The sequence below is a fragment of the Sander lucioperca genome, chromosome 21 (genome assembly GCF_008315115.2).
Source record: "Sander lucioperca isolate FBNREF2018 chromosome 21, SLUC_FBN_1.2, whole genome shotgun sequence".
In the NCBI taxonomy this organism is placed as follows: domain Eukaryota; kingdom Metazoa; phylum Chordata; class Actinopteri; order Perciformes; family Percidae; genus Sander; species Sander lucioperca.
This window is the reverse complement of record NC_050193.1, coordinates 23648661-23676659: the sequence shown is the minus strand read 5'-3', so window position 1 is coordinate 23676659 and position 27999 is coordinate 23648661. Positions and strand designations below refer to the sequence as shown.

At 42.6% G+C, this 27999-nt stretch overlaps 1 protein-coding gene across 6 annotated transcripts; it reads left to right on the top strand.

Annotated features, from left to right (window-relative positions):
* The first annotated feature begins 138 nt into the window (after window positions 1–138).
* ppfia3 (PTPRF interacting protein alpha 3) lies at window positions 139–27969 on the top strand. Of its 6 annotated transcripts, none has more exons than XM_031319092.2 (30): window positions 139–595; window positions 6526–6627; window positions 6834–7073; window positions 7164–7223; window positions 7738–7863; window positions 8004–8096; window positions 8721–8773; window positions 8873–8966; window positions 9154–9288; window positions 9849–9932; window positions 10204–10335; window positions 10971–11033; window positions 11557–11636; window positions 12671–12839; window positions 14084–14277; window positions 14912–15149; window positions 15633–15766; window positions 15845–15999; window positions 16631–16730; window positions 16831–16912; window positions 17037–17237; window positions 18922–18987; window positions 19531–19557; window positions 19726–19901; window positions 21131–21228; window positions 23237–23412; window positions 24717–24785; window positions 24886–25051; window positions 26356–26417; window positions 26685–27969. In XM_031319092.2, the coding sequence occupies exons 1-29, from the start codon at window positions 245–247 to the stop codon at window positions 26406–26408; spliced, it is 3717 nt and encodes a 1238-aa protein (XP_031174952.1). In that variant the 5' UTR covers window positions 139–244; the 3' UTR covers window positions 26409–26417; window positions 26685–27969. The 6 variants fall into 6 exon arrangements, with proteins under 6 accessions (XP_031174952.1, XP_031174949.1, XP_031174951.1 ...); XM_031319089.2 differs by having other exon boundaries at window positions 14057–14277; XM_031319091.2 differs by having other exon boundaries at window positions 7735–7863.
* Window positions 27970–27999: the final 30 nt, after the last annotated feature.

The following is a 27999-nucleotide window of genomic DNA, read 5'->3' as shown; positions in this document are numbered from 1 at the left end:
CACCCCACCCTTCCACCAGACCCTCAGCACCTGTCACCCTACACTGTATCCCCAAAAACCAAACTTTTCTCTCACGTACATATTCACAGAGCTGCCCTGTTGGTCTCACCCCCTGCACTTGCCTCTTTGCCTGCCCCTTAAGCAGCTGTTGGCCGTTTCATGACGAATCAGTGGTTCCTCAGACGCTGCACTCAAGTGTCCTAGACAGCCTCTCAGATAACGCCTCTCACACCCAGGCCTCAAGATGATGTGCGAGGTGATGCCCACCATCTCGGAGGATGGGCGCAGCGGCGGAGGAGGCGGCTCGTCTTCCCCGGCGGGGGTCGGAGGAGGGGCGGGCGGAGGGATTGGAAGCATCGGCGGCTACGGCAGCAGGGATTCCCGCGGTAGTGCCGGTAGTGGTGGCGGCAGCGATGAGGGGGGCAGCACTGGCAACCTGGAGTCGCTGATGGTGAACATGCTGACAGAGAGGGAGAGGCTGCTGGAGAGCCTGAGGGAGACCCAGGACAGTCTGGGGACAGCACACCTACGCCTCAGAGATCTGGGCCACGAGAAGGAGTCACTCCAGAGGCAGCTGTCCATCGCCCTGCCACAGGTACGATGACTCAGGGGGTCAGGAGGTGGAGCTGCTCACACACCACAAACAATCTCACCAGTTTGGATATCACATAATGCTGTTTCAGTACTGTACTGTACGACACATCTCTCAGCTTTACTGCTTATAATCCAGCCTTATTATTATTGTACTATATACCTAAATTTGGAACAGGTCATATTTTAGTGTTTCCTTGTCAATGTCCGATTGGAGGTGTGAATGAAGGAAGGTTTCATCAAAAAGGTATCTGTGTAACTGGCTTGAAATGCTATTGCATGTAAGGCTGTAGACAAGTTCAGTATACGTGCATTCAGTTTTTACTCTGCATGTTTGACTTAAAGAAACACTTCACCCCCAAAATTAAGACTCAGTCAGAGTAAAATGTCTTTTAGATTTTGTGTCCAAATGAATGAAGAAAGTTGCTTGGTATTTTATGCTTTCATTAGAGCCAGAAATATACTATTAGCTGTTAGCTTTAGCGTAATGGTTTGGGTGACCGTTCAGATGGAAGTATTGGTAAGTATTTGCTGTATTTTTTGTGGGTATGTATGCGGACTTCAGTGGAGTGTTGACTGACACGTGGGTGTGTAGTTAGGGTGAACTGCACCATTAAAATCAGGTACTAAATTAAATTGGGGATGTGCATGCAATATAATATAATGAAGTTAGGCATGTTATTATGAAAAGGGGAAAACAGGCATGCTCAGCTCAAATATTTTACCTTTTAGGTACCAACTAAGAAAATGGTGTACATTCACATAATATATAATATATATAAGCTTTATAGCAGCAACAAAGGTACATGTTTCAGCACTTAGACAGAGCATCAGTGTTACTGCATAGTGGTAGTGAGTGAGACATGGTTGTTGACAGCCTAGTTCGATATTATAAATCAGCCGACAAGTGCACACAAGTTATCTAAAAAAAATGTAGCAGTCATATTAACAGTATATGTATGGTAGTTCCAAATGATGCTATTTTTGTTGTTTTGTGCACTGAAGTTATTTTAAATGAACATCTAAATGCAGTAAAAGACAACAAGAATACAAAAATAACTTGAACTTGAAGATTCATCGTTGTGAGCAATCAGAGTTGGACGAGTACTAAAATAAAGACCTTAGTGTATATAAAAACACCAAAATCAAAATGGTAAAAAAAAAGAAAATACTCCATCACAAGTAGATATTCTGCATTCAAAATGCATTCAAAGTATAATCTTGTTCTGTATCAAAAGTACTGGTAGTGAAAATGGTTCCTTTCACAGTGTTGAATTATTGATGCTAACCTGTTAGCAGGGCTTTAATGTTGTAGCCGCTCCAGGTGGCACTGAGTCTGACTCCTTCATTGTTCTGCTGCGGAGTTTAAAGTACAGCAACCGTCAAATGTCCGACATTAACATCATTCTTTCTTTGCTTGCATTAAAGCTCTTTAGATGATGCTACAAATATGACACTAAAATAAGGCTGTAGCGTAAAGTCGTCAAGAGAAATAACAGTGGTTAGTTAATGAGCTCTATAAGATTTTATTCTGCAAAGTAACTACAGCCAAAGTCCCCAAATAGAAATACTTAAGTAACAATACCTCAAAACTGTACTTAACTGTAGTACAATTCTTTACATAATTATGCTGGAGGATCAGTCAGTAACCATGACTACTGAGTGTAGTTGTTGGTATGTTGTTTTTAATGTATATTTAAAAAAGCTGCTTAAAACGTAACCCCAGTTTGTGCCCCTTTGTATTACTGTTTGTATTCAGAGCTCATCTGATTTTCTGAAAGACATGGCTATCTCGATCTTTCTGCTGTTGGACAGGTTCTTCTGTTTCAGTTGTACAAATTGAGCAAGGAGATATGTCATTTAGGAAATGCAGTCACAACGTGAGAAACGAGCTAAAAATCATATTTATTGTTCAGCTGTTGGAATATTTTTTCATCCAGGATGTTAGAAGAGCCTTTGAGGATTGTGGAAATACTTTCAGAGCAGCGGTAAGAGCTGTTAAACAAAGATTGTTATCATTTTTGGATGCTTTGTGATTGGAATGTGATGGGAGAGGTACAAACTGGGGCTACCTAAAACCTGATGATGATTGTACAATGTTGCATTTGCCCCTGTAGTGCAGGAGCCATTTATTATGTTCTCCCACATCCCAGTGCCCGAGAGCTAATCATTTTGTAATTCCACTCAACATACAAGGGCTCCATCTCTATTTTCAGGCAGGAGTCATTGTAGGATGCCTTGGGCGGCGTTGATGCCTCCCTCATTGTTAGTGCACTATTTCTCTATGGCGCAACGCCTGAAAGATCAAAATGAAATAACAGATAGTGGCGCTGCACATTCTAACAGTGACTGGACATTAAAGGGCCATATTACCTCACTGCGAGGAGATCAATATGGTGCACACATCTACAGAAACACACACACACACACACACACACACACACACAGCCAAAGGGACACATGGAGGGCTATGAAACATTCTACAGTAGATGAGTTCACAGAGTTTGCCTGTGTTAGATGTTGCCAAGAGAGAAAAATAGGAGAGAGGATGGAGAGAGTGACAGCATTGCACACACACACACACACACACACACACACACACACACACACACACACACACAGAGAAAAAACCTGGTGATATGAAACACACAGAGACTAACAAATCAAGGCCATTTGCATATTGCTGCATGCTAATGAGGTGGCTTCTAGAGTCTGTTTTAGATGTGGTGTATCATGACAGGGGGAGATTGAAATGGATGAAGGGGGAGCGTGGCAGAGATGGGAGAGAGTAGAAAAGAGGTGAATGCCAGAGCAGAATGATTTGCATCGACCAAAATGACAGCGCCCGAAAGAGACAGAGGAATCTAGAAAGTGATTGGTACCTGCGGTCCATCTCTTGCACTCCATTTTTTACATATAATCACAGAAATAGGATATCCTTTAGGCCCAGAACATGCCATCTGTACACAGCATTTCCTCCTTGATCCTCCCTACTTCCATCTTTTTAAATAAGCTTCTTCCTTTCACGTTTTTTTCCCCCTCATCCTCCCAGTCAGCACATGAGCCTAAAACCTTGTTACAGACTGTACATGCTGTACTTTTTAAACACATTTTGGCTGGGAGAGGGTGTGAGGTAAGGCATTTGTTTGCTGCCGTGTGGGTGAACCGATCAGTGTTAACACAGAGCAAAGATAACAGCAGCATGCATCGGTGCCCTTAAATGTCTTGTTTGCATTTTTTTTTTTAAACACACGATTCGGCGCACACACACGTGGTCGAGGACAGTGTCGTGTGTGCATCATCACGTCGCCATCACACATGAGCAGAGTGGACAATCAGTGCATGGACGAGTGCTCATGCTATAGTATGTGTGCATAATGTGTTCAGTGGAGGGTAGGCCTGTAACAAGTATTACATAATCGTCTAATTGTCAATATTTTTACATAATCGCGGTTTCTTTTTTTAACTGCAATTAATTTCTAACATTAGCTAAGGTCCGAAGGGCTAAGCCTGTTGATGGTAATTGTTGATTTTGTTTAGAAATGTCAAATTGTGATTATATAACTAATTATTAGTAGGACTGTTGAGCTAAAGCAATGTTAGTTGTTGGCACTTGACCCTTCCTATACAGGTTCATTGCAACAAAAATGACAAGGGGGGGGATACAGTTGGATTTTTGATTAAAGAGGTGTAGTTTACTTCATAGGCTGTGTACTTGTGTTATTACATTATCTGGGTCACATAACAGTGATATAACCAAAAGGCGTATCCTGGAATTCATTCATAACTTTAATTTGTTTAAAAAAATAATACATAAATAAATATATTTAAATTTGACTGAGAGACAATTCTATTGTAAATTGCAATTATTTCTGAGACAATGAATTGTGCAGCAACATTGGGAATTGTCACAGCTCTAGTGGAGGGTTGTGATGACAGAAACTAAGACATCTCTGCTGAAAGTTATGCTGAAAGTGCTTTATGATGTCGCTCATCCTCTCTTTGTTGAGTTGTTGTCATAGATACCGTTTAGTTTGACTAAAGGCAACAGATATTTCATCATAACTATCATGTAGCTAACCTCCCATTATGCATAATCAGATTAAATTACACAAAATCACAACAATTCAACTGGACACTGCTGTCAATTGGAAATATTAGACATTATACTGCGCTGGCCTCATTCCAGCTTCTCTCATGCTTGTTTAACCTCCAGGCGTTTGTTTTAATGACAGGCATATGCACAGCCAGTCCTGGTTATTGAGCAATTAAACCAATTTCAGGTGCAACACGTGCAATAAAGCTGGTTGTTATATTTTACATCGAGGCCAGGTTTAAGACTCCCAGTGGCCATTAACTGTGAGCGCTGTGGTAGATATGGCAAAGATTATACTGTATGTGCTGTGTGGGGCGGTTTTCTCTTTCAGCCATAGCTGCCTGTCTGTGCATGTTAAATTCTGTGAGGTTGAATGTGTGAGTTTGCTAATGAAATCAAGATTTGTCCAATTGTTCACTGTAGTTAAGTGTGCTGTGTGGGTTAACGGAAAATATTGGCAGTACACGTTAACCGTTTGCAGTTTTTTTCTTTGTTCTTATGTTTAATAGTGTATGGTTCTTTGGGATAACTGGCCAGAGTCAGAAGAGGTAACCTCATGCTGAGATGGTACCATAGAGTTTGGGGAAAACAATGTGTTGACTGATTTTTTACTGACAGTGCAGATTTAATGCAACACAGCCATAAGGCTTAGGACCTGGAAAACTTCAGGGTAACAGGGTAAAAGGGCTGAACCATTAATCCTTTTCAAATCGAGATTTAAGAGAAAGCGATTCATTTAGATCGTTAAGATTGCGATTAATCGAATGTGCAATATTTAGTTGAATGTTTATTGTAACATTTGGTTTAGCATTTTTTATTCCTAATGCTGGAATAATACATATCACAGATTGTTTACAGAAATGTCATATTTTCAGGGGATTTTATTTTTTATTTCTTTAGTTGACATGATAGAAGGTACCATATGTAAATGCTGCTATTAAACTGAGGCAGATCAGACATCTCAGTTTACAGGAAAGTACTATATATATATATATATATATATATATATATATATATATATATATATATATATATATATATTTTTTTTTTTTTTTATTGGAATTGTGTTTTATTATTATAACTTTAGCTTTTGTGTGAATGCTCTGTGTTACTGTTCAATGTTCCATGTTTATTAAAAGAAAAACACTTATTGCTGGTTTTATCTGTTAAACAGTAAATATTGAACTTCAGCTAAAAAAATTTTTTAAATCGCACATCGAATCGTAATCGTAATATTTTTTTTCCCCAGATCGTTGAGCCCAATTCTCTAGCCACAGCAGGTTTGGGGAAAGTGAGAAAGAACAGCCCTCATTCTAAAATAGTCTCGCTTTGCCAGACCCAGGATCTGGCGAGTTCACACAGAATTCCAGGATGGGAGAAAAGCGTGCTCTGTTTTATTGGCATTTCTTTAAACCAATCACAATCGTCTTGCGCTGTGCTCGCGGCAAAATAGCCTCGAGAAGGAACTTGTTTTGGTGGAACGTGTGTACGTTCAAAGGTTGTTTTAGTCGTGCAACAGAAAACTCAGATTGGACAGAAAGTCTAGCTAGCTGTCTGGATTTACCCTGCAGAGATCTGAGGAGCAGTTAACCATAGTCCTCATAAATCCACCAGAGTTTAGAATACCAACACAAAGGGAGCCCAAGGCAATGGATATCCGGCCTAAATGAGTGAAATCCAGCAGACTTTCCGTCGGCAATGGAGCAATCCCGGATGTGGAACGTCAAGGATATAGACTATTCTAAAATAATGTGTTGCTACAGTTTGATGAGTGTGTGTGATCCTGACCTCATGCAGCAGCATGGAGTCAATAACAGCTCCCTCTTGTGATCCTGCAGGAGTTTGCAGTGCTGACCAAAGAGCTGAACCTCTGCCGGGAACAGCTGCTGGAGAGAGAGGAGGAGATAGCCGAGCTGAAGGCGGAGAGGAACAACACAAGAGTCAGTACACTTATGTCTGTTTAACATTATCTTCTTTTTTTATTTGGTTAATTAAAGTTCTGGTCTGATTCTTTTGGCATGCGTTTGTATCTGAAAGAATTCCCAGCGAAATGTGAACTCTAATCATCTGAGACCGTTTATAACCGATAAGAGGTGCACCGTGGGGAGGCTTTATTGTACAGTATGTGAACCACATGTGTTTCCAGCTGCTGCTGGAACATCTGGAGTGCCTGGTGTCCCGTCACGAGCGCAGCCTAAGGATGACCGTGGTGAAGAGGCAGGCCCAGTCCCCAGCCGGGGTCTCCAGTGAGGTGGAGGTCCTAAAAGCCCTCAAGTCCCTGTTTGAGCACCACAAAGCTCTGGATGAGAAGGTCAGGGAAAGGCTCCGGGTGGCTTTGGAGCGAGTGGCGTCCCTGGAGGAAGAGCTGCAGTCCTCCTCTCAAGAGGTGGGTCCACGTTTCAGTGCTTGTTTCTCACAGGTGTCAGTGAATGAGTGACGGAGACTCTCCTGACCTTTCTCCTCCGCATCGTTTCAGGTTCTGTCTTTAAGGGAACAAATCAAGCGACGGCAGCAGGGACTAGACAACGGTAAAGAGGTAATGGGATGCATTTCTTATACAATTTCAGAAATGTAGATGCCTCATAAAGAACTTTGACATCCATGATGAACCTGTAGTGCTATCAGAGTGACAGTAGAAACCCAGAAAGGTGAACTTCCCACCTACCTAACATGAGAAAAGAGTCAGTGTAAAGTAACATCAAGAGGTCTCTGAGGCTGTAGACATAGAGGTGCTTTGAGATGAATGCTAACCATCAGCATGCTAACAGACAAAATATGTGTCAAACCATTCTGAATTAAGTATTGTGTTGCTGCAGAGACGTCCCAGCCTACAAATTGTATCCTACAGACTAGATCCTCGGTAAAATCACATTATAATCATATGAATTTTAATATTTTTCAATGAAAATGAGAATAATGATACCAAAATGAACATTCCATCCGTTATCGGGAACTATAAATCAATCGCAAAATCACTCAATTAGATGTCTTCCTCATTTCGTGCAGCCCCTACCATTAATTTAAGGAAATCTTTTCTCTTCATTCAGAAGCTTCCCAACGGACCTTCCTCCATCCTGGATGACGCAGACATCGACAGGCAGCGAGAGGGCGAGATAGAGCGACAGAGGTCTGAGTTGGGACAGCTGAAAGAGAGACTGGCCCTCATGTGCAGACAGGTACCCGATTCGGAGGCAGTCTTATGGTCTAGTGCTTACTCCAAAACAAACAAAATATCAGAAGCCAGGAGATGCTAACAAACAGAAAATTGTTGTGTGCTCGCTCAGCCTTGTATCCCCACACTCTGGCTTCCCGTCAGGTCGGGGAGATCGAGGAGCAGCTGACATCCGCCAGGAGGGAGCTGGCCCGATCGGAGGTGGCCAACCAGAAACTACAGAGGGATGTGAAAGAGGTGAGACTCGCCGAGCTGTTGACAGACAATAAACCGCCACTATGTGTGTCTGTCACAGTGGCACAAAGAGTCTATTTTGCTCATACTCACAGAAATATTTAAAAGTTTGCTATGGTAACAAAGCCATTTGCCTACTTGGCAGCTGTTACTGTACGCACCAGAGCCTCTACCCTGTAGCCATGGTGACAGTGCCATCGGTTATCAGTCAATGTAGCTGTTTGAAAGGTGTGTGGGGGGCATTTTCAAACGAGAGCTAGTCGAGACAGTTTACTCAGCAAACCTTCTTCCCTTTATGTCTTCCCCCGGTCTAACTCCTTCTCCTCACTCGCTGTTCTTTTATCTTCCCACTGCCTCCCCCTGCTCTCCCCCCTCTGTCTCTCTTTGACTTGTGCAACTGCATAAGTGGGTGCTTCTGAAAGCTGTCAACAACAACTATTAACCAGTCATTATCATTCTTCAGCTAATAGCTGTTCAAGCCCAGTGAATTCCCTTTGATCAACACCTACTTGTAAACTTGACATTTGCCTGATCCCACTTTCTCTGTCTGGTCTTCTTCGCTTTCTATTTCTACATCAGAATCTTTACATACACTAAAAAATGTTTTCTTCACTTTAATTCTTCCAGGCACTCTGTCAAAGGGAAGACATGGAAGAGAGAATCACCACGTTAGAACGCAGGTTTGTGTTTCTGTCCTTCCGTGAACTCTCATTACCTTCTTCCCCAAGCGTGCTCCGCTCACTGCTCCGTCTGTCTGCCGCTTTTGTTCCATTATGCAGGTACCTGAGTGCCCAGAGGGAGGCGACGTCTCTCCACGACACAAAAGATAAACTGGAGAACGAGTTGGCCAGCAAAGACTCGCTCTACAGACAGGTGGGGAAAGTCCATGCTTCTGCTGTTGACTCTTCTTCTGCTTGGCCACGTTTCACGTTGGCACACAGAGCGTGCCATTAATGTATTTTCTTTTTCTCCCCCGGTGGCTTTAATGATGTCTGCGGCCCTCAGCAATCTTGCGCTCCGAGTTTCACCTCCACTCCCTCTCATCCTTGTTTTCTTACAGAGCGAGGAAAAGAACCGGCAGCTCCAGGAACGTCTGGATGATGCCAAACAGAAGCTGCAGCAAACTCTGCAGAGGGCCGAGACACTACCTGAGATCGAGGCCCAGCTTGCACAGAGAGTGGCAGCACTTAACAAGGTGTGTGTGTGTGTGTGTGTGTGTGTGTGTGTGTGTGTATGTGTGTGAGTGAGTGAGTGAGTGAATCGGAACACAAGATGTCAAATGACTGATGAATACCAATTGTTTTCATCAAGCGGTGCCAGTAATTCATAATCAAACGACCTGAAGATGAAAGCCAGCTCATGACACACAGCCAGCTCAGCTATTTCATCCTTGGGCGCTCAACACGTCAAGAACTGCATGCCGCATAAATTCTTCATCACTGACTTATTTAATTGCTTGTATGTTAACCTCCAGCATTCCTGTAAACGCAATACTCACTCAATGCCAAAAAAAACTTCATTCGCTCTCCTCCAGGTAGCCAAACCTATTCAATGGCTACACTTACTTATTGCATGTTCAGGCAAGATGGCTTCCTCGGAAGGATAACATGAATGGACACAAGCAAACAAAGCTTTTTGTTACGCTGTGATCTGTACAGGCATGTAACTAATTGGTAAACTCAGTCAACAAGCTGTTTCCTTTGTGTTAATTTGTATTAGGCTCTAACCCCGCTTCCTTCCTCTCCAATCACTCAGGCAGAGGAGCGTCATGGTAACTTTGAGGAGCGACTGCGACAGATGGAGGCGCAACTGGAGGAGAAGAACCAGGAGCTACAGAGGGTGAGTCATGCTTGCTTTTCCATCTCTCTTTCTCCTCCTCTGTTTTCGTCCCGCCCCTCTTTAATGCCGTTCCTTTTGTCAGCCCTTACAAAGGCACACTAATTTTCTAAACCATCTATTTGACCGTGCACATTCAGATAGAAATCTTTGCCTCTCACTCTCAGTCAAGCAGAATGCTTGTTCCTAACTCTCCTCTGCCCCCCCCCCCCTTCCTCACACTCAATGTTTTTCTTCTCCTTCGCTCTCACCCGTCTCGCTCTCTCCCCCTCAGGCGAGGCAGAGGGAGAGGATGAACGATGAACACAACAAGCGTCTCTCCGACACGGTGGACAAGCTGCTCTCTGAGTCCAACGAGCGGCTGCAGCTCCATCTGAAGGAGAGGATGGCCGCCCTGGAAGAAAAGGTGACCTGCTCAGACTCAAACCACAAATCACAGCCACACAGAAAATGTCTCAATCTGCACTACATTAGTCTGACAGCTACAGTATAGTTGCTTTAAATACAAAACATATAATCACATTATACAATCTAATGCATTAATACAGATTAAACTTCCCAGCATTATGTCAAATATTTAGAATAAGTTCCACCTTGACCAACTGTAAAAATGCTACTTACACATTAATGCTATGATAATAATAATACCATTATTAAACTCATCGCTGGTTCCATTTTTTTCTTTACCTACTTCCTACACTTTATTAACAACTTCCACCTTTTCCTTCTCTTGTATTTACCGGAAGCATTTTCTGAGCAGTCAGCATCTCAAAAGGAGCATATATACTGTAAATCACAGAGATTAGTGTGTATTTGCAGCAGGAAAACCTAATTTTGAAGACACAGGGACATAACATATGGGTGAAACTAGGCTTAAACCACTCGCTGCCACATTGCTGTGCTGTGTTTCTGGGTGTTTCCCAGTTCTCCTGTGTATAATCCCACTGTAAGACCAGTTCACTAACCCTGCTGTCCAGTTTCTCATTCAGAATGTACTGTTGTTATTTTACAGTAATAAACTTCTCTTTCTTCCACCTCCAGAATGCCCTGTCTGAGGAACTATCCAACATGAAGAAACTCCAGGACGATCTCTTGGCAAACAAGGTGCCTGTGCCTCTCAGCTTCACTCTTGGTTAAAGCTAAATATGTTCTGGTACCATTTTTTCCTTCCCCATACCGATTCCGATACCTGAACTTGCGTATCGACAGATGGTGCGTACCCATCAGATACCAGTGTGTAAAAAAATACATATATTTTATTATGTTTTAACAGCAGTATACTACTATCCCTGTATGAATGTGATATGATTGCTATCTTTGTTGTTAAACTATTTGTGAAACATGAACAAACACAAACAATAAACGCCATAGAACTTTCTTTTAAAATCCAGTTTGACAGTCAGTCATAATGGAAACAAAGAACATGAATAAACTACTTTAAAGTAGATTTTCTTCTGGGCTAAATTTTGTGGTATGGGATCGGTGCATAAACTCAAGTACTTTGCGATACCTGCATTTTAGGCAATATCGGAGGCTTTTCCATTGCTGGTATCGGAACATCTCTAGTTAAAGCTAGTAGACATATGTATTTTTTTTCCCACCAACTCTGTCTGTTTCCCACTCTCAGGACCAGCTGATAGCGGAGCTGGAGCGGATTCAGCTGGAGTTAGATCAGCTGAGAGCGAGGCCCGGGGGCTCTTATTCCAGGTTTGTTGCTGTTTAGACACAGAAAGAGTGAAACTATAGACTGTACTGTATGGACAGCGCATGTGTGACGTCATCCATTGGTTTGAGATCTGCTATCCGTCGTCGAGTTTGCCGTTACGGGCGTAGCCATCCTGATTGCGGATGTGACAATTTTAGACGAGAGGGAGGAGTGAGGGAGGAGCCGTTACACTCTACGTTACGTTACACACTTTCACTGGCAATCACATCATAGCCACGCCCTAAAACACCCCCTGCTTTATCGCTGATTTTAAAATCAACGAGACCATAATTCAAAAAATGAACATCATTCTGTGTTGCAGAAGACTTTAAAACTAGCAACTGAGACCATAAACTCATTATGAAAATGTTTACTGAGGTAATAAATTAAGTGAGAAGTGGGTCACTTTCTCATAGACTTCTAAAGAAACCGAACTCCTTTTGCAACCGCATGTGTCGCCCCCTGCTGGAATTCAGATAGAATGCAGGTTTGAGGTGCTTCCGCATTTGCAGCACTTCGCCAAACCGGATGTGTTGTCCATTAATATTAACAGTCTATGAGTGAAATTCTAAACATGATGTAGAGTCTCCAGCGTTGTCTGGCTGTAAAGACGCCAGTGTTGTGTCGTGTCTCTTATCTTGTCAGACATTGTAGATAAATCACTCCACGTTGGGGGCGTTGAACACTGTGAGCACTCACAGGGCTAAAAACAGTGTTAATATGTACAAACACTCATTGACTGGGTGCCCACACACACATACATGATCCAATACTTCTAATTAGCACATTGTCGTCTGCACGTCTCAACACTTGTAGCCTTCTGTAAACCTGTTCGTGGGAATGTGATGCACTTTTACACATTATATGAAGTAAAATCACCAGTTTTCTTCATATATTATATTCTTTTAGTTTTGTTATGACCAGATGTGTTACGTTTGGGTTTTTCTGTGTTCCGCCACAATCTTATCCACCCTGCAGGGATAATTACCATTTCCTCTTACCTTGCATCATCTTCTTTTTCCCTCCGTCTCTCCAGTCGCTCTCTGCCAGGTAGCGCTCTGGAGTTGAGGTATTCCCACGGGAGTGGTTCGCTCCCAGCAGGCTCGACCACTCACCTGGATCCCTTCGGTAACGCCTCAGCCGGGGGCGTGGTCAGGCGAAGTCACCGGGCCCGTTGGAGCTCCGCCAGAGAGGACTCTACCAAGGTGAGAATCCAACAAACCCAGATTCATTCTCATCCATTTGCATCTTGTTGCATTTGTTTCATCTTAGAAGCATCAGTTACACAGTTACTTTTCTGTTCAACAACAAAACATGGTAAAATATGCGACATTGTCTAATTACGGAAGTGTAGTGCTGCCACGCCTGAAAAAGAGAAACATATCAGTATAACATTATTATGTGAAAAGTTTATGGTAGTAACAACAGGTTTTTCACGTTTTAACAAGATATTTTCAAGTTATAACAAGATATTTTCACGTTACGTTATAACAAGATATTTTCACGATATAACAAGATATTTTCACGTAATAACAAGATGTTTTCCCGTTTTAACAAGATATTTTCACGATATTTTCACGTTTTAACAAGATGTTTTCACATTTTAACAAGATATTTTCCTATTTTAACAAGATATTTTCCCGTTTTAACAGGATATTTTCCCATTTTAATTAGATATTTTCCCATTTTAACAAGATATTTTCACATTTTAACAACATATTTTTCTGTTTTAACAATATATTTTCACGTTTTAACAAGATATTTTCCTGTTTTAAAAAGATATTTTCCCGTTTTAACGAGATATTTTCCCGTTTTAACAACATTCAAATTTATCAAGTTATAACAAGAACATTTTCTTGTTATTACAATATACTATTAATCACTACCATTAATCAATAACGTGAAAAGTTTTACGTTATAACAGTAAATTATTCACATGATAATTTATTGTTATAATGTGGAAATATCTTGTTAAAACGTGAAAATATCTTGTTATAACGTGTAAAACATCTTGTTATTACAATAACCTTTTCTCGTAATAACATGATACTGATAGGTTTTAGTTTTTCAGGCATGGCAGCACTACACTTCCGTATCTAATACCTTTACATCAGGAATTGGGAAAAATGTGTTCCATCTGAAGCGTCTTAAAGCCCTAATTTTCTCATCATTCTTTCTCGCAACAAAATCAGTTTTTTGTTCTTTCCACTTGAAAAGAGCATTATTTGCATTTCTTATGTAAGCTAGTTAAGTGTGAGAGAAGTTGAGTAATAAAGTCTAAAATCAAAATGAGGTCTAGTTTTTGGATTATTTAACTGCATCTGTTACCTGAAGGTTGATATTACATTTATTCTGATCTTCTATGACTTTCTTATTTCAATAAAAACATAAACTAATGTAACATTTTGTTTTTTCACTGAAGAACTACAGTACTACTCTCTGTGTACAGTATCCAGACTGGGAGAGCGGGGCTCTACTGGGTACCGGGTTCGAGCCGGGCTTGGATGTGGGCTGCTCCGACGACGAGGACGACGGGGAGCCTCGATTTGGCTCAGAGCTGCTGTCCCCCAGCGGACAGACGGACGTGCAGACCCTGGCCATCATGCTGCAGGAACAGCTGGAGGCCATCAATAAGGAGATCAAGTAAGGAAGCTGGGAGGGATGTTAGAAACACCTCGTCTGATGACACCAACACATACTACAGCCTCAAAAACAAATGTATCAACACTTCTCTGACACTGTTTGAAGAAAAACTGCAGTGGTGGAAGAAGTACTCCGATCCTTAAGGAACATTACTGAAAAAACTAGAAGCCCTGCATTTAAATCTCTATTTAAGTAAAAGTACAAAAGTATTATTAGCAAATTTGATTTAAAGTACCAAAAGTAAAAGTACTCGTTCTCCAGTGACTGATATATACTATTATATCTGACATTAATACATTGTTAATACTGGTGCATCAATGTGTAAGCAGCATTTTTAACTTTAACTTTGGGCAGAGCAAGCTAGTTTCCAGTTTCTAGGATAAGCTAGGCTAAGCTAAGCTAACCGACTTCTCGCCATAACTTCATATTTATCGTACAGAAATATGAGTCTCATCTAACTCTCAGCAAGAAAATGAACGCGCTTTTTTTCCAAAATGAGGAACTATTCCTTTAGCTCTATCCTGATCTGTTCAGTGTTGCATGAACTTCACACCAGTACAGTACTTTAACTTCATCATATCGTCCAAATGTTTCAGTCCCTCTTATTTTACTCACCCTCCACTTTCCAACTCAGGCTGATCCAGGAGGAGAAGGAGAACACGGAGTTACGGGCCGAAGAGATCGAGAGTCGGGTCAGCGTGGCTTTGGACAGTCCGCCCATCCCCCCGTCCTCCCTGGGGAGAGACGGCACAGGACGGGGCTTCATCCCCTCGTCCATCACATCCTCAACCCTGGCCTCCCCCTCTCCCCCCAGCTCTGGACACTCCACCCCTCGCCTGCCTCACTCCCCGGCCCGCGAGACTGATAGACAGGTACAGCTGCTATTCCCGTCCCTTTTTTTATCTCGCCTCTGTATTTCACCTCCCTGTTTATGCAAACAACTCCTCCAGACAGTGAGTCGTGTAAATCATGCAGACAGCGTCAGAGGAGTGCAGTTATTCTAACTAACAGCTTGTTAGATTGGGTGAGGTTGATTCAAATAACTTGTAGGATGGTATGACGGTTGGTGCCAGACACGCTTTTGGTTCCAGCATTTCTGAAACGGGCGGATGGATTACAAAAGATGGTGCAATAAACACCAAACATGCAGTCAGCGGTGATTGTGAAAGTAATAATGTTAACGTGGGAGTTTAGAACAGAATGGTTCAAGTGATGAAGCAGGAAAACAAAAAACAGCTTAGGACTGAAATTGAGCTTAAAAGAAAAATAGCTCTTGAGGTCGCTGAGCATCCATGCTGCACACTACATGAAATATCAGTTTTTGAATATCTCTCTTTTCCCATTTCGTTCTTCAGAACAGCAAAGACGATGACCGTTCCCTCGCTCTTCTTGACTCAACGCCTCCTTCCACTCCTCGTGCATTGCGACTGGACAGGATGACCCTCACCCATCCAGGAGCGATGCTTGACGACCCCCGGGAGTTTCGCAGGTATAGCAGCCGCACATTAAATACAAACACAACCATCCTTCTTTTTCCCCTCAGTGATTTCCCTTTGTCCCTTTCCAGTCTCTCGGCAGATGGCAGCAGCTCCAACAGCAGCCAAGATTCTCTCCACAAGTCCAGTAAGAAGAAAAGCATCAAGTCTTCCATCGGTCGGCTTTTTGGGAAGAAGGAGAAAGGAAGGATGGGCCAACCTGGGCGGGATGGATCTGCTTCTCTCGGTAAACAGATGGAGGATAACACTGACAGTTTATCAGTCATCCACGCTGTCAGCATTTTCATTTAAACATGTTTGCTCTGGCTCACTGATTCGAGGTATTCATCTCTATATTAGTCTATATCGACGACATTTCACTTCCGGGATTGTTCAGGTGCTCCCCAGAAATTCCGCCAGTTGTCCCTCATTTAAGCCGGATGTCCGTCACCTTCTGCTCCCTTTGTGTTGGCATTCTAAACTCCGGTGGATTTATGAGGACTATGGTTAACTGCTCCTCAGATCTCTGCAGGGTAAATCCAGACAGCTAGCTAGACTATCTGTCCAATCTGAGTTTTCTGATGAACGACTAAAACAACTTTTGAACGTACACAGGTTCCACCAAAACAAGTTCTTTCCTGAGGCTATTTTGCAGCGGCAACATTGCTCTGTCCGGGGCTTAGCATCGCCCATGACGATTGTGATTGGTTTAAAGAAATGGCAATAAACCAGAGCACATTTTTCTCCCAACCACGGAATGCTGTGTGGACTAGCCAGACCTTTCTCTGCCGTGCTGTGGAGGAAGGTCTAGCAATGCGAGACTATCTCTATATTATCTTTCATTCTTGTGACCTTTGACCCCACTGTGTCTCTTCCAGCATCTACACCCTCTGAAGACATGGCCTCTGGAGACCCAATAGGGATGAACAAGACTGGGACTCTGGGTCCAGCAGATAAAGACCGCCGCAGCAAGAAGAAGTTCGTGAATTATGTCTCCTCTTTTGTTTGGTTGTCAGAATAATATTTTGATCTCTCTCTTGAACGGCACCAAATATGAAACTCTTCCTCTTCTTACCAGGCATGAGCTACTGGAGGAAGCATGTCGCCAAGGACTTCCCTTTGCATCCTGGGACGGACCCACTGTTGTATCTTGGTTGGAGGTACTGTGCAATCACAGAGTCCTAAGGAATGGGAGATAATAACTAAAGAACACAATTTGGATCCATCTAACATTCTTTCCTCAAATGTCCTCCTTTATTTAATCTGTCGTCTGCCTCCTTCCAGCTGTGGGTGGGAATGCCGGCCTGGTATGTCGCAGCCTGTCGCGCCAACGTGAAGAGCGGCGCCATCATGGCCAACCTGTCAGACACAGAGATCCAGAGGGAGATCGGCATCAGTAACCCGCTTCACCGCCTCAAACTGCGGCTTGCCATCCAGGAGATGGTGTCCCTCACAAGCCCCTCTGCCCCGGCCAGCACCCGCTCGGTGAGACTCGACTACATTTAACATTCTCATTCAAAGAAAAGTGAAGGAGTTCAAATACCTTGGGGTCTTGTTCGCGAGTAAGGGGACAGGGACAGGGCGCAGCGGGGGCGGTATTACATTCAATTTATCGCACCGTTGTGACGAAAAGAGAGCTGAGCCAGAAGGCAAAGCTCTCGATCTACCGGTCAGTTTTCGCTCCTACCCTCACCTATGGTCATGAAGACTGGGTCATGACCGAAAGAACAAGATCCAGGGTACATGCGGCCGAAATGGGTTTCCTCAGGAGGGTGGCTGGCGTCTCCCTTAGAGATAGGGTGAGAAGCTCAGTCATCCGTGAGGAGCTCGGAGTAGAGCCGCTGCTCCTTTGCCTCGAAAGGAGCCAGTTGAGGTGGTTCGGGCATCTGGTAAGGATGCTCCTTGGGCGCCTCCCTAGGGAGGTGTTCCAGGCACGTCCAGCTGGGAGGAGGCCTCGGGGAAGACCCAGGACTAGGTGGAGGGATTATATCTCCAACCTGGCCTGGGAACGCTCGGGATCCCCCAGTCGGAGCTGGTTAATGTGGCTCGGGAAAGGGAAGTTTGGGGTCCCCTGCTGGAGCTGCTGCCTCCGCGACCCGACCCTGGATAAGCGGATGAAGATGGATGGATTCAAAGAAAAGAGAAATTATATCCACAAATGGTCTTGTGTCATAAACAAAACCCAGGCAGCTTCTCTATAGGTTCAAAGGTAAAGAAGCCCTTAATTTATGAACGCTAAGATCTTAAACACCTTCTTAATAAGGCCGGCAGTATTCTCCATGCTGAGCATAGACTGTGCTGATAATACACAAATACTGCATTCATATTATCAGTATGAGGTACAGTACATGCTGAACCAGGTGTTTGTAGTTTTGAGATCAGTTAAAATGTTAATGATCCCTGGGATCCCTGGGAGATTTGCAGCAGAAACTAATAATAGGATACAGAAATAATAATAAAATGTAATTGACAGTATATGATATGAAATAGGGATGATGTCAAATGAAAAGCAGATTTTGTTAAATGGAATATAGGACATGTAATGTATCCTGCATGTGATAAATGTCAAAAATAATAAAAATATGAGTGTATTTTCCATAGGAGGACAGTAAAGCGCTGGTGCTGATAAAGTTCCACCTATTTCACCTCGAAACAAAACTTGGCAACAAAAGCTACACTTTTCCAAATTTTGCGTTCTCACACAGTGTCAAAGGCAAACCACATGTTGAAAAATGTCTTAAAACTGTTGCACGCACATGCGTTTGTGCTCCTGCGTTTTAATGTCTTCCTGTTCCAAGAAAGATAAAGTCGCAAATAACCAAAGACTCGATTTTGGGAGTTTGGAACAAATGCCAAGTTTTGGTTTGCCTTGGCTTTCCAAATCCTTTGCTTGGCTTGGTATTTATTTACACCATGAATCATATTAATGAGATGAAATGTTTAAAAAATGATCACTCACACACAATTTCACCAGATTTCACTTCACGTAAACCGGTTGAACCTCTTGTTCATCCCAATCACCATGGCGACGAGAAAGCAGTCTGCTGTTGTGGTTGGCCGACGTCTCGTAATGTGACAGCATTAATGTACAAGCGTTGAGTCAGGGCTTTAGGCAGGCGAGGCAATATGTGGTTTCGTCTCACCGCTTCATTTTTCCTCTCGTTCACAGTCGACCAGTAACGTGTGGATGACCCACGCAGAGATGGAGTCCCTGAACGCAGCCACCAAGCCTCCGGTTAGTGCCCCTGCTGTCCTGTCTCTGTCTGACCTTCTTTTTTTTCATTATTATTTTTGAATGATTTTAAATATCTCGTCCGGTCTGAATCATGTTGACGAGTCTCTCCCCTCCCTCCCCTTCCCCTTCCTCTCTCTTTGTTTCTCTTTTTGAATTTCTACCTCTTTATTATCTCTTTCTTTGTGGGCCCAGGACATAGTGTTGAGCATCTTCTTCTCTTCCTCTGGTTGCTGTTTCAGTGTGAACTGCTTCCAACTAATTACCCGTTCACTAACACACTATTCCTTCCTTTTGTCCTCTTTTCCTGCTGCTGCTGCTGCTGCTGCTGCTGTTCCCTCCTCATCTGCTTCTCCTCCATCATCTCTCCATCCGTCCACCCTGCTCTTGACCCCTGCTCCTCTTTCCCTCGCCACCTCCACATCACTCTCTCCGGCTCTATCTCTGTCTCTGTTTCTCTCTCTCTCTCTCTGTCTCTGTTTCTCTCTCTCTCTCTCTCTCTCTCTCTCTCTCTCTCTCTCTCTGCCTCTTCTCTCGGCGCTGCAGGAGCTCAAAGAGTTCAGCTGGGATCAGGTAAGGATCAACTGACAAGTCAGAATTAGCACAACACGATGCATATTTGTCGTCATTTTCTATCTCTAGTGAAACCAACCGAGAGTCATGAGCTGCTGACTTGCGCTACCATCAGATATGAAGCCGAGCGTGAATCAAGCGTTGATCATCTGTGGTTGTCTCCTCCAGATACTGGCCTATGGCGATATGAATCATGAGTGGGTGGGCAATGACTGGCTGCCCAGCCTGGGCCTGCCACAGTACCGCAGCTATTTCATGGAGTCCCTGGTGGATGCCCGCATGTTGGACCACCTCACCAAGAAGGAGCTGAGAGGACAGCTGAAAATGGTGGACAGCTTCCACAGGTAGAGCTCGGCTTCGGCGTGGCCGCTCTCGCCTTTTTTTCCTTTTCTTTTCACAGCCATAACTCGTGCTCTTTTGTCACTTCTCGTGTTTTCACTCTCATTCTTTTCTGTTGACTATGTGCTTGTGTGTGGCGAGGGAAATTAGGGCTGCTCGATTACGGGGAAAAATCATAATCCCAATTATTTTGGTCAATATTGAAATCACGATTATTTACCACGAGTACTCATTGGCTTTTGGAAAGATCTTGCATTTAAGAGATGTTATTAGAACATATTGAACTTAAAAAACAGTGAAACAGTTAAACAAATCAACAGTGAAAACACTATGAGCTGTGAAATTTCCCTTAAAGTGCTCATATTATGCTTTTTGGCTTTTCCCCTTTCCTTTATTGTGTTATATATCTTTTTTGTGCACGTTATAGGTTTACAAAGTGAAAAAGTCCACCCCAAAGGGACTTACCATCTCCAACAGAAAACACTGTTCACAAACTGCTCCAAACAGCTCTATTGTAGTCTAGCTTTTACCTCAGTGACAAACGTGCGTCACTTTGTAACACATGTTATAATGCTCGCCTAGCTGCTAGCGTGGCACGCCCTCATACTCTGCTTCTGACTGGCTAGTAGTCCTGACCTAGCTACTGCGCATGTGCGACTCACAACAAAAATGGAATAGAAGTGTGATGTCTCACTCTGTAGCTAAAACAGGGCGCTCAACACACAGGGTGAAAAGAGGAGCTGCAGCAATGTGTAGTACATCAAATATATGGTGTTTTTTGAAAATTAAACCATGTAAACCTATTCTGGTACAACCTCTAAATACAATTATGAACCTGAAAATGAGCATAATATGAGCACTTTAATACTTTTCATGTTGAACATTTTTAAATTCCCCTTCAGAACACGAGACAAAATAAGAGTTTACTTGCAGTATGTAATGTGCAAAATTGTAATTGTTTTTCTTTGATTACATTGTTTTTGTGATTGTTTGGAGGCAAAATTGCAATCAAAATTTGATTAATTGCACAGCCCTAAGGGAAATATGAAGGCATTAAAAGACGTGTAGGGAGAGTTCCTGTTGTTGTGAGACTCTCACGGTGTGTGTCTCCAGGCCCTCTTTTGAGAGGGTCACAGGCGTTGGATTGTGTTAATGCTTTCTGAGTAGAGGTGAAAGTGGAAACACGGCCTCAGTTAACCTGCTTTCAACCCTCTGGCACTTTGACCTCTCCCAGGGTCAGTTTGCATTACGGCATCATGTGCCTGAAGCGTCTGAACTACGATCGCAAGGAGCTGGAGAGGAGGAGGGAGGAGAGCGTCCACCACAACAAAGGTGAGCTCTTGTTTTCTCTGCCATTATCTCATTACTCGTGCTTTTATTTCTCTGTCTTCTCTATTTTCCCTGTCCACCCAACTAATTCCTATTCACACTGTGCTGTTGTCTTTCAAAGCATACCTCGTGATTACTATACCCTTGCATTGATATCCAGGTTAATTATTTACACAATTATTGCTGTTGGGATTTTAACCCTGTGTAAGCTGGATAATGTGTATCAGCCGCTTAAGAAAATCTATCAGAAAACACCAGTCATAAGAATGGTTAACATTTAGTATTCATCTTTAAAACAACTCAAGAATAGCTTAATCTGCTGCAACAATAGCTAAATATAAAGAGTCACAAATTAACATCGTCTGACTTCTGTACAGGCAACCGCCGTAATGAAAAGAACACGATAGGGTCACGATTTCTTGCGTAACTTACGTAATTAGCAAACTTATTCGCGTAGCTGGTAACTATACACTGTAATCTGCACAGTCTCACAGTAAGGAATTCACAACAATTGCTCTGTTTTCTTCTTCTTCTTCTTCTTCTTCTTCTTCTTCTTCTTCTTCTTCTTCTTCTTATTATTATTATTATTATTATTATTATTATTATTATTATTATTATTATTATTATTAATAATATTACACATTAATACTGTATCTTGCTCTGTCCCTTTATTTATTTGTATATCTGTTATCAGTTAATAATGTTATTTATTGAACCATGTGCATACTGTACAAGTACCCTGCTCACATGGACTTAAAAGACACCAACATATCAGATATGATCATAACTTCTTAACATTACACTGGAAACAAATCACTGTGTCTCGTATTCCAAGCAAAACAAAAAAAAAGCTCCTTCCTAAAGTAGTAGTAGTAAGTTGTAAGTAGTTTGGATATTTTGAAGTGGGGTTGTATAAGATACTCATCCATAGTCAGTGTATTATCTACAGCAGATGGCGGTCGGCACACCCCCACTTTGGAAATGAGGCGGGAGTCGTGGCACAGAAGCTAAGCAATGTGCTGCTGTGGACGGGGGCAGCCGCTAAAAAAAAGCCCACCTAAAAAAAAAAAAAGCTATATTAGTTTAAGTGTACGCTATATTAAGAAGATTTTCACAGCTTTACCTTGCCGGCAGACAGTCCGTTCCGACGGGGAACTGAAGCTATTATAGCGCTCTCTTCAAAGCCACCAGACTCCTCTAACAAAAACAGTCATTTTTACCTCGCTAGTTCTCTCCTGCAAACTTAAACAGGGCAGTCTGACGGCAAGGTAAAGCAGTACATTGCTTAGCTTCCGTGTCGGTACTCCTGCCTGCTTCTCCAAAAATGCCGTCCGCCATCTACTGTTAACACACTGACTATGGATAAGTACCTCATAAAACCCCACTTCAAAAGATCTGAACTATCCCTTAAATATTGGTAAACAAAACAAACATTTCCCTTGATTTCTGCAGTCGTCCACATTGCTGGGAGATGTTTGGACCACCCCTTGGTTATTGCTCCCTCTCTCCTCATACTTGGAAGAGATTATAAACCACAGCTTTCTAGTGCAATTTGGCTGTTATAACGATTACATAAATGTCAACAGCCTCAGTCATTAGATAAACCCAAACCACTCGCTCTCCCACCTCTTCGCCTTGGGATACACATGTTGTACATTTACAGTCAGTTCATCTTGGCTGATTTCTTCACAGAAGAATTTCCCGAGGGAGTAAATCTGTGAGTTTTTGTGAGTGTCTCATGTTTAGCTTGACCTACGCAGTCCATGTCAGAGAATAAATCGGTAAAGTGGGAGGATTTCACTATTTCTCCTGATCACTCATCAGTACTTAACAGGTCATTTAACCCCCTCAGAAGACTATTAATAAGCCTGCATGTTTCATCCAGCTTCAGGAAGTGAGCAGAATATTAAGAAACCTTATCTGGCTTCTAAAAAACAGCGAGCGGACAGCTTGCTGTTTGCAGATGGATGCCTTCTCTCCCTCCCTTCACCTTCTCCTTCTCTCCTGCCAGATGTGATGGTGTGGTCCAATGAGCGTGTAATGTGCTGGGTGCAGACTATCGGTCTGAAGGAGTATGGCGACAACCTGCGTGAGAGCGGCGTCCACGGGGCTCTGCTGGCTTTGGACGACACCTTTGACTACACTGACCTGGCCCTGCTGCTGCAGATCCCCAATCAGAACACACAGGTAATCCACTTATGAAGAGGAAGTACAGTAGCGAGGGAAGAGTTGGTTTTAAGGGCAAATATTTTTACCCCCTCCAAGCATGTTTTTTAGATTATATTTTTTTGTGTGGCATTTTTTCTTTTTTAATATATTTGAGAGCCGACAGGAAACATGGAGAGTGGTGCCAAGCCGGAGGGGAATCATCAACATTGTGGTTATGTGGTATGAACCCTAACTGCTGAACACAAGATGTCTCCAAGCTCACTGGAAATGTGAGCTGGAGGCTTCGAGTTTCTTCATCACACTCGTTTAAGTCTAAGTTGCGTACTGGATCATGATTGGCTACCAAACTAGTTCTGAGATTTAAAGTAAAGGCAGAGAAACTTTCCCTCTTTCAAAACATACTTCTAGTGTCAAACTCTGCACATGCATCGTGCATCACTCTGCACAGTGATCAAACATGAGGACTTTAAGTTACCGCTAAACAATATCTTGACCATCTATTTCACAATTTCCCTTGCAGAACAAAGCCTTTTTTACTCCCCTTCAGGTTTTCTTTTTAGTTTAAAAAGCGTTTTTAATAGCGGGGAAAAAATGGCTTTTGTCAAGAAAGGGCTTTATCTATGTTGACGATAACAGGTGAGGTTTTTTTGTAGGTGTTTTTTGTAGAATACATAACTTGATAACTACTTTATTTCTCTGACATTATCTCATTACTCATGCTATTATTTCTCTGACCCTGTCCACCCAACTTATTCCTCTATTCACGCTGTGCTGTTGTCTCTTTCAAAGCGTACCTCAGTGGTTACTATATAAACACTTGCATTTATGTCCAGGTTAATTATTTACACAATTATCGCTATGTTTTCTTTTTATTATTATTATTATGACACATTATTATTGTATCTTGCTCTGTCGCTTTATTTATTTGTATACCTATTATTTGTATTAGTTAGTTAGTAATGTTATTTATTAAACATGCATGTGCAAGTACCCTGTTCTTTTTGTAGAATACATAAGTCAAATTCCCTTTGATTCTATATGTACTATATGTGTCCATAACCTTTCAAAGTAACACGCCAGTGACCTTTGTTGCATCTCTCTTCATCGCTTCCTGTCTCCTGTCTGCTGTCTATTATAAAGGCTTGAAATGCCTGAACATTTAAGGCTTTAACTCTTAACAATAACAAGTCACATCTGATACTTTAGAGTTTCAACTGTTCTAGTTTGAAGCAGGCATGATATTTCAACATGAACTAATGAATAGTAGCAGAAAATGTGCCATCTGCAGAGTCTCAAAACTCTTGGTCGCCTCTCTCCTGCAGGCCAGACAGCTCCTGGAGCAAGAGTACAACTCCCTTATCTCCATGGGAACCGAGAGACGACCTGAAGAGGTCAGCACGCTAAATCATCTCGAAGTAATAAGTACATATTTGACTAAGTGATGGATTGTCTGAGCGGCCATCTTTCTGTTCACACGCTCTGTCTCTGTAGCAGGACGGAGCGAAGACGTTCACCCGCTCGCCCTCCTGGAGGAAGATGTTTCGGGAGAAAGACCTTCGGGGCGTGACGTCCGACTCCGCCGAGACCCTGCCTGCTAACTTCCGTGCCTCAGCCATTTCCACGCCCTCCGTTACCCTGAGAAAGGTTCAGAGTGATGGTGAGTACCACACGTGACCTCTGACACCTCCGCTCTCATATTCACATTTTTTTCCGGCTCCTCTGAGCCCTTGAGGCGCGTCTCCATTTAGACGATATGTAAAGACCTGTTACTCTATATGGCATTACTCACATGAAAAGCATGACAGGTATGAGGACACAAGTTCTGTCGTAGCTGATTCTGCACGTAATAAAGGTATTAACATCTTGGTTTGAAATTAACCTTGAACAGAAACATTAGTTTTCAGCCAGCAGTGGAAGAATGTGACTAAGCACATTTACTTAAGTACTGTTCAAATTCAAGGTACTTGTACTTCACTTGAGTATTTCCATTTTAAGCAACTTACTCCACTACATCTCAGAGGTAAGTATTGTATTTTTTACTTGTCTGACAATTTTAGTTCCTTTCAGATGACAGTTTTTCATGCCCTTCCTGTCCAGTGAAAACCACGTATCTCCAGATGTGTTGATGTTGAATGTTTGTGATAAACTGAAGGATGAAGTGTTCTTTTTTGTGTTGAGAAAATTCTCCTATTTTTAAGCTAAAATAAAGACTTTAAAAAAGCCTCTTGGATCAGCGGGAAAATGCATCGTCACAAAGCTGAAAACGGCTGTTTTTCTGACACCATGAACAGTTGACTTTTTAGAGATGCGTGGTTCTCACAGGACAGCCACGATGAAGACATATGATGATCTCATAGAATATGATGCACTGCTGTAGATTAAACCACCCAACAGCATATTAAGGAGTTCAAATTAGCACAACCTTAAACATCTACAGCAGTTAAAACATACACATTAATGCAGCAGTAATGTTAATCAAGAAACATCTGATATAATAGGAAAACACTGACAGGGAACATTTTACTGCACAATGAGTACTTTCACTTTTCATACTTAAGTACATTTTGCTGATTATACTTACATACTTTTACTTTATTAAGGTTTGAATGCAGGACCTTTACTTGTAGTGGAGTATTTTCAGTGTGGTATTAGGACTTTTACTTAAGTAAAGGATCTGAATACTTCTTCCACCACTGTCAGCCATGTTATATAAGCCACTGCACATGCACAGACAATCAGTTTGTTTTTATGCAACCCTGCCATTAGTTTGGCAGAGGACATGTCTTTTTCCTTTAGCACAGGAACTGGCAATAACAAGGAGCAGACACTTCAAAGTACAGAGAAGGCCTATTATCCCTCATTCCACTTCTTAATAGCAATGCCTGTGGAAGGTCAGTGCTGTTTAAGGAATAGCAGTTAGGATAATGACCCATCTGTGTCTTTTCCCGGTCTCCAACACAGCCAGCTCTGGTGCCCGGGGTGAATCTGCCTCAGTGAGGACGTACTCCTGTTGAGGGGCTGAGGTGAGAACACTCATAAATGAAACTGTCTAGTAGTGTTGTTGGGTTTTATCTGTGTGGTGAGACAAAACTCTTCCGAGATGCCATTCACATGTGCTGAGCACATTTCTTTGAACTTGGTTGTTTTATGTATTTGTTTGTCGAGTTGGATTGGTTTGAGCCTGGGATTTTAGGTATTTAAGTGGTGGGTTTGGTTGGTGGGGATTTAGGCAGAGCTGAATTAAGGCCACGGAAGCAATGACATGGGAATAATGCTGTTTCTCTCCTCAGGGCGCTGACTGGATCGGGGCTAGAGAACTCTCTCGCTCATCCACGGGGAAAGAAGCAATGAATATAACCATTTAACTTAAAAATAAATCTATCGGTCTGACCATTCTGCAATAACAGAAGCAAAAGGAATAAAGGGGAAAATGACATGAAGAATGTATGAATGCATTTTCCGATCAGACTGGGAAGATTGAGTGGGATCAGCTGTTTTCTCTCTGTGTCTTTCTCTTCCTGTCGCTCTGTCTTTGCTTTTCCTCCCTCGGTGTGGCTGCGCCACGGAGTTAATGAAGGGGTAACACCGGTGTTGGTCGCGCGGGTTTCTCCCCCCCCTCACCTCTCTCTCTTCATTCCTGTCAGAGTCTGCACACAGTCAGCAGAGTTGGCAATATCAGGGCTCATTTCCCTACCTACAGAGGAAACCACTACTCGCTGCCATTTATTCTCTTACAGTTTGAAAACAACTAAACGTGTCGCCTTATAACTTCTGCTTGACAACAGGTGTTTTTAATGAGAGCCGGGGCAGAAGTTAACCTCACCGTAAAGTTTAGATTTGAAACACAAGAGGAATGACTGGAAGGCTGTTAAATTGTAAAGTGACTGGGGATAATGGCCGGATTATAACAAACCGGTTATAATAGACAACACCGGTGTTCTCCTTTGTGCTCATGGTGTCCGGTGTCAGCCATCGTGGCTCTATTGTCGGCTTCTATGGTCCCATCAGGGGTGTCTTTAGTGTCCCCGATTGATCGGAGTGGTGTAGTAAAACAGATCCGAGTTCCGACCACTGTTTGGCTCCGAGCAGATCAGAGGGACCCTCCTCAGGCTTTGTCTATTGGCACCTTGAAAGCCGATAGGCTGGGTAATCTCTTTTGAAGGGACCCTATTATAGAGATCAAAGGCCCAGAGGTGGATGGGACAGGGTGGAGCGAGGCCACAGGGGCATTGTGTTCAGGATGTCCATGGCAGGAAATCCATAAAGGTAGTGTTGGTACCACTTTCTGAAACGTTTATAACTTTTAAAGCGGCACTCTGCTGTTTGTTTTTTTCACATGAAGTTCAGTTTGCTTGTTTACATGAGAAGAACTACTCGGCCTGTAAAAACCGTTGTATAGTGTCTTCTCTGGTGCTGGATGAGCTTTCCAAAAATAAACTACTGAGTTGCATTATGGGAAATGTAGGATTCAGCAGAGGGGTTTGCGCTTCATTATTCTGGGGACTAAAAAGTCAGGATATCTCCATTTATAAGTTAGTAAAAAAAAGAGCTGCTAATAAAGACAAGTTTTGGGTTGCCACGTTGTGAAAAATCCATTTAGATAGT

What these genes read in the sequence shown, in the direction of transcription:
- ppfia3 (XM_031319093.2), top strand. Translation starts at nt 245, where the DNA reads ATGATGTGCGAGGTGATGCCCACCATCTCGGAGGATGGGCGCAGCGGC. An exon ending in CGGAGAGGAACAACACAAGA is followed by an intron (nt 6,628 to 6,833) that starts GTCAGTACACTT and finishes ATGTGTTTCCAG; the next exon opens with CTGCTGCTGGAACATCTGGA. An exon ending in CCCGGGGGCTCTTATTCCAG is followed by an intron (nt 11,637 to 12,670) that starts GTTTGTTGCTGT and finishes CCGTCTCTCCAG; the next exon opens with TCGCTCTCTGCCAGGTAGCG.